General features: G+C 47.4%; 1 protein-coding gene across 1 annotated transcript in view; it reads left to right on the top strand.

Annotated features, from left to right (window-relative positions):
* Positions 1–3,880, top strand: part of MAMLD1 (mastermind like domain containing 1) — a 77,318-nt gene extending 73,438 nt beyond the window's left edge. Inside the window, exons 4-5 of the mRNA XM_032196454.1 lie at positions 1,299–1,380; positions 1,670–3,880. Coding sequence (XP_032052345.1) covers positions 1,299–1,380; positions 1,670–2,694 — 1,107 coding nt within the window. The 3' untranslated portion in view covers positions 2,695–3,880. The remainder of the gene's footprint in view (positions 1–1,298; positions 1,381–1,669) is intronic.
* Positions 3,881–14,963: the final 11,083 nt, after the last annotated feature.

Genomic DNA, 14,963 nt, shown 5'->3' with positions numbered 1-14,963 from the left:
TGCTGCTCAGCAGGTCCGAGTGCAGCTCTGCCCACTCATGTGCAAGGGAAGAATTCAGTCACCTCCATATCATTGCCGTCATCTGTGGTCAGCCTCAGAGCTGGGAGGGAAGACGCTGAGAAGGGAGGCTTGAAGAGTGAGTCAGTCCCAGGAGAGAGATTCTCCATGCTTGCCTTTCTCCCTGGTTCCCCAGGGATATCCCAGAGCATATGATAAACTCCAGTTCGTCCTGGACGTGGCAGTTCTCTCGAGGGACAGAAGTCCCTGTGTGAGGCTTGAAACGTGCTGTGTGAAGGAGCAGGGGTGGGGGAATCCCACAGGCAAGCTGGGTGAGGCATCACCGAGCCTGCACCTCGCACTGTCTGAGCAGGCTGCTGGGTTTGTGGCAAGCAGGCTGGATTCCTTGGATGGGAAACGGTGTGAGAAGGAGTTCAGTAAAACCCTTAACCAAATATTATCCCGTTCGTTGATCAAATTCCCTTCCAAAAACAATTGTGCCTCTTTGTCATCTGTTAGCCTTAAGCTTATCTGTGCTGCTCTAGCACAGCAGGAATTCAGCCAGGCCTCAGCTTGCACCACGCGTGGAAGGTTCCCCGGCTCACAGCTGCTGTCTGCGGCAGGGATGCAAGTGCGGTGGTAGGTTCCAGGGTCAAATGGCTGCAGACATGAATCGGGGCACTTGGAGGAAGCCAGCAGGATCCAGGGTCCAGGGCTGCCCATGGTTCGTTGCTGTGTTCTGCTGAGAAGTGGCAACCGGCACCATAGGTGATGCACCTGAGCAGAGCCGGGCAGGGTGATGGCCACCAGCAGTCCCCTGCTTGTCAGCGTGTCCCTGAAATGCTGCCACAGATTCTGCTCACTCACGGACTCTCGGGCACCTTTTGTCCCGGGATCTGGTCCTTCAGAGAACGTCCAAAGGGTCAGCACAAGAGGCACTGGGGAGACGCCAGGATTCCTGCAGCCTCTGGCTGCCCTGCGCTTCACTCGTACGCTGCTGAACGCGAGGGGCTGCGTGTTCGTCCAGCTCCCCCTCAGGCTGCCTGCACAGAGTCTGCTGAGGGCGGCGCTTCCCAACGCAGGGCTGTTGTAAGGACACCTCTGCAGGAAAGGGCATGTGAGCAATTAAGATCTGCTCTGAAGTGAACCGTCTGGGCTGAATCTCATCAGGGGTGTGTGTGTGTGTGTGTGCGTGCATGGGAGAGGTTGTTAGTGATGACAGTGGCTACAATTCAAGTGTCTGCTGCTCGTCTTGTTTGTCAGGACACTGCAACTTGACTATTATTCCCCTTGTCTTCCAGGAAAAGCAGAGACAAAACATGCTGGGAGTAACGTCTGAGCAGAGGAGTTTGTTTGCGGCTCAGCAGATGAATCAGTTTCAAGGTAAGGAGGGAAGTGGCGTGCTATTAAAAGCCTCGAGGAGCCAGGGCCTGGGGTCTGATTAAATACGGGGCGCTTAATGATTCTCTGCCCTGAAATAAAAGCGTTTCCCATTTGATTACGTACCATGAGGTTCAACCGTTTCCTTATTGCTCTGGTAACAGCGCTGTTACACAGCCCGCGGAGCAGGGCCCCATGTAGAGAAAGATAAGCGCGGCGAGGCAGCCCGGTACGGATCTGCCGTGCTGGCAGGGTGAAGGTGCTCCCAGCTAACTTGTCTCTCTGTGTGCAGCCGTGCAGCAGCCCCTTCCCACCGAGTGCAGCCAGCCGATGCCGGCCCCTCCGCCCAACCACCGCATGCTGCCGTCTAACCCAGCCATGCTCCAGAGCACCTTGGGCGCCGCGGGCATCGCCCCAGCCACCGCCAGCCAGAACAGCGGGACCATGGTGATGATGCCGCACAACCCCGGCAAGCAGCAGGGGGTTTTTCCGCCTAATTCTGACTTTAACATCCCCCTGCGGCCGAGCCAGAACTCGCTGGGCATGAACTCCGGGTGCCAAACCGTGCACAGCCACGCGGCCGTGCGGCCGGGAATGCCAATGGGCGGCTTTAGCTCCGGCTCCTTGGCGAATCACTCCGCCACTCAGCAGCACTTGAGACAGCCGAGCGTGCCAAGAATCCCCAACGTCTATCCCAACTCATCTGCCCAGATGTGGACGCCGACCGCTGTGCCAAGAATGCCAAATCAAAGCCAAATGGATACCAGCATGCAGCAGTTCTCCAGTAACACTCTTTTCTCCAAACAGAACGCGAGGCCCAACGCGTCGGGTCAGCAGTTCTCCCAGCAGGCCGTCGTGCCGCCAAATCAGATCGCTCCCGGAGTGCAGGTCAGACAGATGCAAAAACTAAGCATGGGACAGGCTGGCCAGGGCTTGAGCTCGATGAGTACTCAGAACTTGAGACACAATTTAACCAGGGGACCGTTGCCAGCTATGAATGTTATGAAATCAATGCCGCAGGGAGTGTCTGGTTTTAACCAGCTCAGTCCCGCCTCGGGGCTCGGCCCGCCGAGCTACCCGGCCCCCGGCCAGCCGCCCGACGCCTTCAGCAGGATGAGCGCGGCTTCCGAGCTGCCGCAGTACGACTTCGTGGCCCAGCACAGCGGCTCCATCCTGCCCGCGAACTGCAGCGACGCTGACTTCCTTGACTCGCTCATGAAGAGCAGCAGCAGCAGCAACGACGAAGAGTGGTTGAACAATCTGACGATGATAGATGACATTTTGGGACAGCACGCTCAAAGCTCCGGCCACGTTTAGCTCGGAGAGAAGCGGTTGCGTTGTAAATGCCGTGTGTGTGACTTTTAAATCCAACAGGTGGCCCGTGAAAACCGCCACCTCTTTCCGTAAAGAAAGACTAGACTCAGCCAATTCTTTGTCTGCATCAAAGTTTAATATTGGCAGTTTTTCAGATGACTGTATATATTTGAATATTTTGTAAATTATGTTTTCCTAAACCTTAAATGTAGAAGTATTTATACTTCTTTGCTGGACTGTTTGTAAATAAATCTATAGCATAACTTTTGGTTTTATTATAGGGATTTCATTATACCTTGTTATAAATATGCAAATAATATTGTTAGTTTCAGTAATACTGTGTATTACAGCATAAAATACTTATGTTTTTGACATAACTTAACACATGAACTAGGGGTGTCACTGCAGCCAGACTAGGCAGAAATCTATTCTCCCATATCAAGAGGAAAGGTTGAAAACTTGCATTAAAAAATAAAAATAAAATCCATAAAAGGAACTGCTGGGTGGCTCACAGCTCAATCCTGCAGCCCGATGGTGGCGTGCAGGTCCCCCCCGGGCTCCCAGCGCAGTCAGGGACCTGCCGGCAGGGATCCGTTTGCAGGATCAGGGGGGAGTTCTCGACCTGATACACTCCAGTACGCTGAGGCGATGCTGGCAGCGCGTCGCCCGGTGCCCTGCAGTGAGGCTGTGCCGTGCCCCTGCGGTGTGTGTGTGTCCGTGCGTCACAGCCAGCTGAGGAGCCCCACGGTGTGACGCGAGTTCGGCTGAAGAAGAGGCGCTGGCCCGACATCGCGAAGGCTTCCTGGCCACTGCATCCCGCAGCCAAAAGGTGGTTCTGGTTTGCACACCCCTGCCATGTATATTTGTAGTGTACAGGTGATTTGTTCCTGGTTTTAAGGCTTTTCATAATTTCTGTTTTAATGTGAGACTTTTTTTCAGGGGAAAAGTCTATAAACATTAATAGTTAATTTTTGATGTTTTTCTGTCAGCTACTATTGTCCTATGTATATTTAAGAGTCTGTTTATAAAAGATTCACTGTACTGTAAACTTCTTAAAATGTTCATACTTTGTGTAATCATATTTTAATAGTCACATCATACTTCGCAATACATTTGTAATATAACGTCAGCTTCAAGCACAGAATGTTTTTTTCTTCATACCATAATAAACTGCCAGGGGAAAATTGCATATATTTTATGTGCTCGTTTCTTAGCTCCAACATTTTGTACCTGCAGATATTTGAATTAATTTGATTTGTCCAGGATGCTACAACGTCAATCTAATAACATGTACAAATGTGTATGTGCTGTTAATAGACAAAATGAGCTAGACAAAGAATTGAAGTGGGCCTGAATTTTGTTTTGAGATGGGCTTTCCTAGGCCCGCTCTCCGTTTCCAGTACAGTTGTGGCTAAATATGAACAAATTATTCTCTTCTTTTTTACATAGCTCCATTTGTTTAGGTTTCAGTGCTTATTATTCAGAAACAATTGACTCTAGATTTTGGGGCTCTTGCTGTACTGCTCCTTCAGCAATGCCTCTGGTGGCATTTCACTGCTTGAACACAGGTCTCAGGGGAGAGCCCGTCCCTGCTCTGGGGCAGTGAGCTGGGTGTGAGGAAGAGCAGGATGAAAGAGGGCGTTTTTCACCTTAAATAAATGCACAAATAGTCTGTAGGTAGAACTGCCTTGTTTAAACACAAGCAGACACCACCCCAGCTTTCTAGGGCTGGTGGAGATGTTGTGCTGCCCTTCATCCCAGAGACGCCGTGGGCATGACGAGCTTGAGGAAATCTCCTGGGGAGGATTTTCCTCAAATTGGTCCATGCTGGAGGGAGGGGCTGGGTGCGGTCGTCCCCACCCTGTTGTGAGCCCTTCCTCTCCAGAACTTTTTTCTGCAGAGCTGGATGGCAGAAAAGAGCTTCTGAAGTGAAAAATACGAGGAGGCAGTCAGTGTGTAAAGCAGGCGGATGGAGCTCTGCAGATAGCAGGCCTCTCCCAGCCACCACCACCCTGCGCCTCTTGAAGATCCTTGAGGCTTCATGATGGTGAAGGCAGGAGCTTAATCCAAGTGAACTCCCAACAGGCTTGATCCCAAGAATGATACGTACGAGCGTGAAACCAGGGCGAGGAAGAAAGAAGCCAGTTTTTCAAGCCGAAGAAACCGGCCTCGCCGAACAACCACCCGAACCAGGCGGTAAAACCCTGTGAGTCTCCAAACCAGACAGAAATGTAGAGACGATAAATGCCTCCTAAGGTGTCTGTGGTGGGGACAAAGGTGAGTTTGTGTGGCTATGAAACTTGGCAGCCTTTCAGCAGCTTTTCTGCCCTGAGCTGGGCCCTGCCCAAGCCAGCGCCGGTGCTCTCCGGGGCAGCAGCTCCGACCGCTGGTCCCCTCCAGGTTAGCTGCACGGCACTCACAGGTGGCAGGGCTGACTGCTGCCGCTTACATTTCTGTAGGATATTATTAAATATTACAGGACTACCCCATTTTCATTTTTCATTTTGTCTTTGGCAATGAACCTTGCAGCTTCTCAGGTCTGCGGGGTTTGGGTTACCAGCACTGGGTGTCTTCACAAGCCAGCTGTCTGCCACTGAATTTATGAAAAATTGTTTGTCTTGTACCCGAGTTGCGTACCCACTTGTTTTCACTCTTTTTTTTTTTTTTTGTCTAGTGCTTGAACTGGTAGAGCTCTTCACCTCTCCATCTCTCGTTCCTCGTGTCTCAGTTGGGAGCGGTTACGCTGCCTTACCTCACAGGGGCGTTGTGAGGAGTCACGGCTGTGTCATGCTTTGAAGACAGAAAATTATTATTATTTTCTTGGTGTCTTTGGTGGTACTTGCAGCTGCTGAATCTCCTGCTGCTGACCTCTTGGGGCTTTGGCACATAATCTCAATAGCAAGTGCCCTTCCTGGGTTGCAGACGAAGAGCTGGGCTGATTTTTCTCCCCTGGGCAGATGCATGGGGAGGGTTGGCTCCGACCAGGGCACAAAGTGCGGGGTGAAAGCACGCGGCTCATGGCAGCAGCTGCAGCATTAGAACTACAGCTCTGGGCTGTATCGGGCTGTAACAAGCAATGCCTCTACCCCCGCAAATTGTCTGGTTTATTCTGCAAAAAAATACCTCTCTGTACTTTGCCCTCCCCTTTTCTTCTCTCCGTTTCAAGTGTGAAAATGCCCGAAGCCTGATCCTGCTTTCATGGTCCTTATCACTCAGGCAAATAGTAGCGACTAGTGATGGAGTAAGGCGAAATACCTCGCACGACTTATCCAGCACGCTTACTGGAGCAAAAGGATCACACCACGAGGCGTACGCAGACTTGTTCCATAAGCCAAATTCTGCTGCCTTGCGGGCTGGTGTAAACATGGGCTCGGTCGACTGAAGTCAGTGGTCTAGCATGGGATTTGCACAGGCATAAATAAGAGCTGCGTTTGGTGCTGGGGAAGCGCAAAATGAATGTAGATGTCTAAAATAGCTACAAGGAGCAAAGTGTCTGACAGCACTCACTATTGAAAGCTATCATTTATTTCCCAAACAAGTTACGTCACCAGACTGCCCTCATAATTATGGCCATGAAAACAGGCAAGGCAGTAAGATTTTTCCTCTTGGATTCCAAAATAACATCAAATCCCTTTAAAGGCCAGAATTTCCAAAGAGGAGCTCACTAACAGCTTGTCTGTCTTAAAGGTTAGTGACATAGGTAAGTCAGACTTCAAAACTCTATGCTTACCATGGAAAAATTCTCTTTGTGGATTGTATTAATCTAAACCAGACCGTTTCTGACAAAGGCAAAACAGAAAAAAACATGCTCATTCCTATAAAAAAGCATTCAGAAAGCTCCTAGGAATAGATGTCACGGGAGCCCATATCAGGCAATTTCCCCAGGCAGCCTAGCCCTGACTTATGCAGAACCTGAGCCGTGCTGCTCGGTGGCTCTCCAGGATTGATTACACATCTTGCTTAAGAAGCTTTCAACAAAGGAAGCTGCACTGATGCTGAAGTGTAAGGTCAAGTTCTCCTCTTGTGTAGGATGTTGTAAATCAGGAGCTATTCCACTGCCTGTGGCAGGGTAAACCCTGATTTATTCCAGCCCGGGAGCAGGAGCCAGCACCTGGCGAGGGGGCTGGCACCTGCTGACGGCGCTGCAGATGTGCCCGTGCCCCGGGGAGAGGGCCTGGAGCGGTGCCTGGCTGCAGGGCAGGCAAGGGCAAGGGAGAGCCCTGCTGCCTCTCCTGCCGTGTGTGCTGGGGACAGGTGGCTCATGGCCCTGGGGTGACGCTGCTCCCTGCCACCTCTGCCCGGTCCAGCCATGCGGGCTGAGCTCGGGCTGTGGTTCTTAGCAGCAATCGAATGCCTGTTTCCACTTCTGTTCCAGGCTACGTGTATATCAAATCTTTTTTTTTTTTTAAAAAAAAAAAAAAAAGAGAAGAGTCTGGAAGAGGATGGAATGTTTTAAATACCACCGAGGGTCTCTCCTGGGCAAGGTAAAAGCCAAGTAGTGGCTGGCAGCTGCAGGAGCTGTGTAGAACTTCATGCTCCATCTGCTCAGGAGCCCTCCTGTGCACAATCCCGCATGGACCTGGGGAAAGGCGCCTGATTAAAGCTGTCCTGCTCAAGCCAGGAGAGCTGCCGTTAATCACAGCCGGCTTCTTTGCTCCCTCCCAGCTCGCTGGCCGGTTTTCGTAGCTCTGCTCAGAACAAATACGCTGCTTTATGCACGTCTTAATCCACTCCCGTCCCGCAGCAGGTCTGGGACTTGGCTGTCGTCCCTGCTCTGCCCGCGGCAGCCGTTTGCCTACGGAGGGCAGGCGGCGCGCTTCGGGTCGTGCAAGAACACATGACTGTGCATGCGGCGGGGACAGAGCCCAATTCCTTTGCTTTTCTGTGCTCAGGAAGTAGAGATTGGATTGGATTTTTATTTTTATTTATTTTTTTTTTTTCCTGGAGGTTGGCATGGCAGTGGTCTGGCTTGCATCACGGCTCCGTGTCAATTAAAATAACCCGCAGCTACAGCAGAGATGTGTCCCCCCAGCCCGCAGGGCCCTTCGCCGTGCGGCTGAACTCCGCTGCCAGCTTCACATGTGTCAGAGCCAGAAAGCAGAGGGGAGCTCCTGGGTTTTGTGTATCACGTGGCTCTTACCCTTACAAAGCTTTACGATGCTGCAATTTAATGTCTGAGATTTAAGTAATTGGGGAGGAGGAAAAAAAGAAAGCATCAGTTTAAGTTCAAAGTTGGGTTTGTATCAAAGAAGGATGCTGTGTTCCAGTTGTTCTGATGTTGCTTTCATCCATTTTCAAGGAGCAAAGGGACCTGGTTCTGCCCCTGCTTGGTTTCACGTCCTGAGCCGTGCTGCCTTTGATGGATGGCTGGGACAGACGAGACCGGGGCAGCAGCAGGAGGTGGTGAGACAGCCTATTTTCACTCCCTGAGGGGAAATCAGCCCTAAGCTATAAAGTTGTGAAATCCCTTTTTTCTTTGCTAATGTAGTGCTGTGCTCGACTCTGTCCAGCTGCAGAAACATGCTTTGTTTCCAGTTTACACGCTGCTCCTTGTCAGCCCTGCCCGCTTTGTATGGCGGTGGGGGAAAGAGAATTAACTTGCAGACCAGGACCTGTGCTCCTTCCCTCTTCTCAGCCCATAAATTCTTATTCTCTTTCACCTATTAGCTGGCTGCCTGGTTTGTCTGGGAGGCTCCCATTAACCCCCTCTTTAAACCTCACAATCTTTTTATAAATATATAGATTTTCCTGTGCCCTTTCAGGGAGATTATGATGTCCACTTAGTAGAGTGGGACTGCCAAGCACAAAAGGCTCTTGACTCGAATCCCAAAGATGTTTAAGTACCTAATGAGGCAGGCAGACACCAGCGGGATTTTTTAAGCATAGTTAAGCAGAACCAGTAGCCACGTCCTGCAGCCAGTGGTTTGCATCACCCTCGGTGGCTGTGCACACGTTTGGGCTTTGTTTTACAGACCTGGGAGGAGAAGCTGGTTGTTTCAGCACGGCTCGCTGCAGCCAAAATGTGACCATGAGTCAGGCCCCTTGGTGTCTTCATTTTCCAACCTCAAGAGCCAGTCGGCTCATCCTGGCCAGGGAGAGCGTGCAGCCTGACAGGTAGGCAGTGGAGGATGAGCCAAGGATCCCACTCAGCTCCTGCACAAGCTCTGCTCTTCCCTGGCCACCTGGCTCCCAGCAGCCCGGGATGCAGCACGCCTCGCCTTGTGGGCTCACGGCAGCAACCGGGGCGTTTCGCTCCTCTCCGCCGCTGTTCCTGCTGACAAACTGCCACCTGTGCGTCTTGAAGAGCAGGTGTCTGATTTCTGCTTCAAACCTCCAGCTCTTTGCTAAGGTTTTTGGCTTATGATTTGCCCTAAGACTCTGCAGAACCCATTCCTTTGGCCAGGGAGGCTTTACAGCCCAGAGGTGTGCTCGTTGCTGTAATTCAGGGGACATCTGCTCCTGGTGTCCCGGTCCTGCTTTAACATTTACCTTGACTGGTTTTTCTCTGAACATTGGAAGTGATTTCTGACAGATCTGTCCTTCAGCTCTTCTGACTTTTTAACTAAGGCATGCTTAGGGTTTGTTTGCTTGTTTTAAATCTCCTCACACACTTTTACATTGCCTTTGTTTTCTCTGCAAAGTCCTTCACACGCAAGACAGTAACTCGTGGACTGACACGTCTGAGTGTAAAGAAGGCTGAGGGGAATCCAGGGCTGTAAGAGGTGAAGTTGTGAGTATTTGGAAGGTGCCCTCTTCTCCCTGCCTGTCTACTCAGTGAAACTTAATTATCTTGAGACCTCTACTGTCTGACTGCCTTTTGAATTTGGTACAATTAGCCAGCAGTTCAAAACTGGGGAGGGGGGGTGGAGGGGGGTGTGGGTAAGACACTCAAAAGTGATTGCATCAGGCTCAGGAACTGGCTACAAGTTAGTTGTGATGAAAATACAGCATTCAGCAGGGAACTAAACATTATTTACTAGAGGGAGCAAAAAGAGGTCATTGCATCCTGGAACAGCTGCCAGTATGGAAGCCAAAAAAAACATGCCTATGTTTCCAGCTGCTACACCAAAAGCTGACACGCCGAGCCCCGTGCAGCTCTGCCATCATAGGTGCCCCCTTTTCCAGGGCTCTCTAGCTCAGGGGGATACACAAATATTTCCCCCTTTACCTGGCAGTTCAGCTTGCAGACATCTCTCTGATTGACTGGTTTAGAAGCTCCAATGCCCGATACCTCTTGAGCTTCTTATGGATGGCTAATGTAGCCAGGAGTGTAGCGAGATACTATCTGCAACTGTGCTTGGCCTTGCATGAAATCAGACAGGGAGGCTCTTTTCATCTTCTTGCACCTTGAGCTCTGATCCCAGAATAATGTTTTCATTTTAATTGTCTGTCAGGAGGTAATTTTATTCCTGGTGTCAGCATCCACAATAAGCATGAAGAGAGTTTTGCCTCTGGCTGTGGCAATAATGATAGCTGTAGTGCCTCTTGTCCGTATCCTCAAACATAAACTGTAAGCTGTTCTAGAAAGCAAATATATTCTTTGTGTGTTTTATGCACTGCCCAACACAATGAGGCCCCGGTCTCCAGACGCTACCACAGTACTACTAATAAATAATAACTCAACACAGAGATTAACACTGTCACAGAGAGACTTTCTGATTTGGTACATTAACTTCTTATTCTTTTCATGCTGTGAATGTAAGCTGTAGCTGGAGATACAAAGTGCTGTGAAGATTACTGTAAGTACTCTGATCTTCTGAACCCTGAATGGAGGTCGCTGTTGTATAATAAATTGCATTAAAATATAAATGAAAAGAAATCATGTACAATTTTTCCTGCAAGAATTATTCACAAGAAGCTTCGTGGAAGAAATTACTGCATTAACTCCAATAAAAGCCATTATTTCTTTCAGGTGGCTGCTTGAAGCTTTGCTAATTGCCTGCAGAAACCTGTATCAGCATCTGATGCAGTATTCAGGGCTTCCCAAGCCCCTACTTGTCCCAGTGATTTTGCAGAGCTGTGAGGGGTTTTGTTTTACTCATTAGATCAACCGAAGAAGTTCTGCTTCACAATAAAATGATTTTCTCCTACTCACCGGAGTGCCCAGACAAGGCAGGCAAGCTGCCTCACAGCAGCTTGGCTCTTTCAGTCCCACCAAAATGATTCTTGGTCCCGTGGGAGTTAACAGAAAAGCCTCCATCGCACACCGCAGCAGCCTGAACGGATTACCTGAGGTCTCAAAGCACCATCTAAAAAGGTAAGCACTGAACTCGGGGCCCTTCCTGTTACTCACAGCGTCAGAGTCTCCCTGTGCTCCCCACTCTGCTGCTCAGCACTCCAGCCGTACCCGGTTATGCTGCGCATTCCTGGGGAGGGGTGATGTTTGCCCAGGCAGAACATCTTGAAGAAGACTTTGATCACTTACACAGTCAAGGTTAAGTAAAGTACACCCATTTCTTAGTTGTTTCATTTAAATTTCATCTCCTTCTCATATAGCTGTGAATGAGCACATCCATGTAAACGGAGCTGCTCGGTCTCGTGGGCTAGAGCCACTGCTCCCAAGATGATGCCTGATAATACCATGAGTGCCAGATTGTTTTTAACCCTGCCAATAAATGGCTATTTCCTCTAACAATGGGAAAGAAAATTACATCTGAAACCCGGTTTCTCCTCACCCACTGTGATATATTTAGGCAAACTGAGTACAGTGAAGGGTTTTCTTCTTTATTATAAAGAATAACACCTCAGACTAATGAGATTAGATCCATTTTCCCTACAAAACATAGTTAGAGGAAATGTGAATTAAACCAAATTGAATCCAGCATGAGTTTTTGGAGAAGCCAAAAGAAACCATATTCTTAATTCCCCGAGCTGTGCCCTGGGAGTCTCTGCTGACACAGGCTTGAATCCAACCTAAAGGTTGTCATCAGCATCTGAGAGTGCAGAAAGTAATGGACCACCTGGGTTCTGGAGAGAGAAATCAGTAATGCTCTGGTGGGCAGTGGTGCCCAGAGCAGCTGGCCAGCTCATTGATTTCCTGTCCTGTGTAAAGAGCCACTTCTGCTGGTGATGTGATATTTTCGTGATAGTGCTTGGTATATTCTAATCTAAATAGATGCGTGTTTCTAGAGAGGAAGGGCTTTCCCAGTGCTGACCTTTCCACAGGCTCTCTGGCTGAGACCTGGGGGTCTCTGGACTCTTCACTGTTCAGCCACTGCAGCCTGCTGCCTGGAGCCTGACTGAATTTCAAAGCAAAACCCTCTTCTACGGGGCATGGCAGCTGAGAGGGGCTGTGCTGTGTTTCCAAAATGCACAAGTATGCCACTGTGAGTAAATGGTGGTGGAGATGCTCCCCTTCCCGTCCCTTTAGCTGATGTGACTCTTGTACTATAAAACAAGTCATATTTCTGTTTAGAGTACATATGAGCTCTGTTCAGCCAACCCTTGTTATGTCCATTGGCATACTTAAAATAATGCTTAAAATAACTTTTACGTGCTGAATTTTAAGTGATTCAGATGCTACTGTAGTTCAAGTTGTACATGTGTGGACCTTGACAAAAATAGAAGGGGACGTGGGAGTCCCATATTACAGAGGCTTTTTACACTGATAAAGCTGTTTGATGCATCCACGAGAGCCTTTTACAAGGTATCTTAACTTTAACCACTTTGCTGCTGCAGTCTCAGCTGCCCAGCATCACTAGCATTCTTTTGGGATTTGAGTAAAACCTCAGCCCTACAGAGAAATTCAGTTCTGCACAGACCAAAAGCAAAGCACTTAATGGGTATTAGTCTAAAAGGTACTTCTGTTTTATGAGCTATATTTACACATTTAACAGGTCACTTTCTATTGCAATTTACATTTAAGTGCACTGGAAGCTTATTCCTTTGTGTGCTATTTAATTTAAGAGGATTTTCTTCTATTTCTCTTAATTTGGGGCATTGTTCTGATGGTACTAAAATTAATTCCACTAATAGTTCTGGTAATTCAGTGGATGTTACTAACTTCCATTTGTTTGGTTCCTTTCATCCAAATTCATTCCAGTGCTTTTAAAACCTTTTACTTACTATGCAAATCAGTTATGAAATATGTGAGAATGAGTTTGCCTTCCTCTGAAATGCAGCTACATCTCAAATAAAACATTCTAACAGCTTCTAATATTTGCATGAGGAAAATAAAGTGTGTTTTTTAACCTGAATATAGGAAAAGCAAGTGCCTGATATTAATTTCCTGTCTTTGAAGACAAAGAATCAGCATCTAATAGGAGATGTCTGTCTACTAGTCACAGAAGGTGTGTGTGTGTGTACACATATATTTTATGTGTATATATATACTTTAGTTGGTATGTGTCAACTTCTGGCATCAGCAGTACTGTGCTTGCAAAACCTAGGTATCTGAAAGCCTGCATCTGCCTGATTTCACAATAACAAGTATGTACATTCAGTCAGTGTTTCTGAAAATGGTTCCCAAAATACAATTGCTATTTCCAGCCTTGGGACTTGCAGGATCCAGAAATACAACGGGCGTCTTACATAACTCACCTTATTGCTACTGTGAGTCAAGCAGCAAGGGGCAGATTTTTTTACTTTATTTTTAGGGTGCTATAGGTGTTTTATTTGGTAACATGCTACTTGATAAAGAAATGATTAGGCTAATTGAAGGGAAAAGCTAGATAGAAATAGGTTAAAGAGGTCTTAAAGTACAGCTTATAATAATTAAATCTGGCAGTCTTTATTTAGCAGGGACAAAAATAAACATCAAGTTAGCAAACAAAAGACAATAACAGGAAACAAAGGGTGTAAATGGTGCAGTGTAAGAAAAGCAAAAGAATCAGTGATGTACCATATCATTTCTAATATCTAACTTGTAAAAGTGTGTGTGTGGGGGGGAAATGTACACGTGAACATATGGGCATACATATAAAAATATGACACATTTAACACTACATTGTCTTTTCTGGTTTATGTCACAACTATTACCAAATAAAATTTTTTGCTAGGTAGATGGATATAAATCATCTTTACCTTGGCCTGTGGGCTTGATTTAATGATAGAGAATTCCTACTTCCAATTATTTTTCTTCCTCTTCTCCCTAAAACAGTAGGAAAACAAGTTAATATTACTATCAAGTATGGTTATGCTCCCAAATTGTACATTGTTATAATCAATCTCATAGTACCTAGGCTTTCCCTGGCATCTCAGTTCTGTATGCGTGTTTATTATTTGCATTACCTCAGTGCTACAAAGCCTTGTTATGGATCAGAATCAACCCAAATGACATTCCCACCCTGAAAAGCTTTACAGTCAAAATAAGAAATGGGATAAGTGAGGAAAACAGACAGGAGAGGCAGCACAATGAAATGTGACACTGTACTGTAGACACCACAGGAAAGAGAAATTTTAAGCCGTGTTTTGAAGACAAATGATCAGCAACTTTGTGGCTGTTTAGAGCATCCCTGGAAATAAAAGGCAGGTAAAAGAAAGCACAAAACAAGTTGTTTAAACATGTTACAAGTAGGCTGTGAAAACTGACATCAGGGGCTGATGGGAGCTGCAGTTAGACTTCAGCAGTGAATGGAAATGGCAGGTAAGGTGAAGACCAGCTATCAGGCCTTTCAAAGTAAAGACAACTTGGTAAGGATCGACATGATAGAGTGGGCTGAGCCAGTAGAGGGATGAAAAGAGAGAAATAATGTGGTGAAAATGACAGACTTAGAAAAATGGGCTTTGTAGCAGCATTCTCAATAGGTATGAGCAAGACAAGGTTATATTTTCCAAGGCCAAAGGAAAGGATGTTGAGGTAATTGAGATTTGAGAAGATGGGATTTTTAGCTATATGGACAGATTTAGACACAGTCTGAACATAAAGGACTGTGGAAAGGTCTGAGTCCAAGATGATTATGTACAGGCAGATAATAGTGTAATAGATAAAGTAGAGAGTACTTGTGGGAGAAGGCACAATGCTATTTTAACTATGCTGAGCTCAAAATGGCATTAGGCTTCTCAATTAACCAGTTCTTATCCAGATGGTCCAGAGATTGGATGGAAGCTGGAGTATTTGTGTGCCGTCTGGGCTGATTATGACCCAGCCACCATATGCTACAATACAAAAGAAGAAAGAACAGGCTCAGAAACACAGAGACAGCCTAAACATCCCCGAAGTTAAATAATGTATGTTCTTGCAGAACCAACTAGCTATCAGGTGAATCATCGGTCAGGTGCCTCAAAGTGGTTTTTGTCCAGTTCACATCTTATAGGCATCTGACCATGCAGGT

The sequence above is a fragment of the Aythya fuligula genome, chromosome 13, assembly GCF_009819795.1.
Source record: "Aythya fuligula isolate bAytFul2 chromosome 13, bAytFul2.pri, whole genome shotgun sequence".
NCBI classification, from domain to species: domain Eukaryota; kingdom Metazoa; phylum Chordata; class Aves; order Anseriformes; family Anatidae; genus Aythya; species Aythya fuligula.
This window is presented reverse-complemented; position numbering and strand designations above follow the sequence as displayed.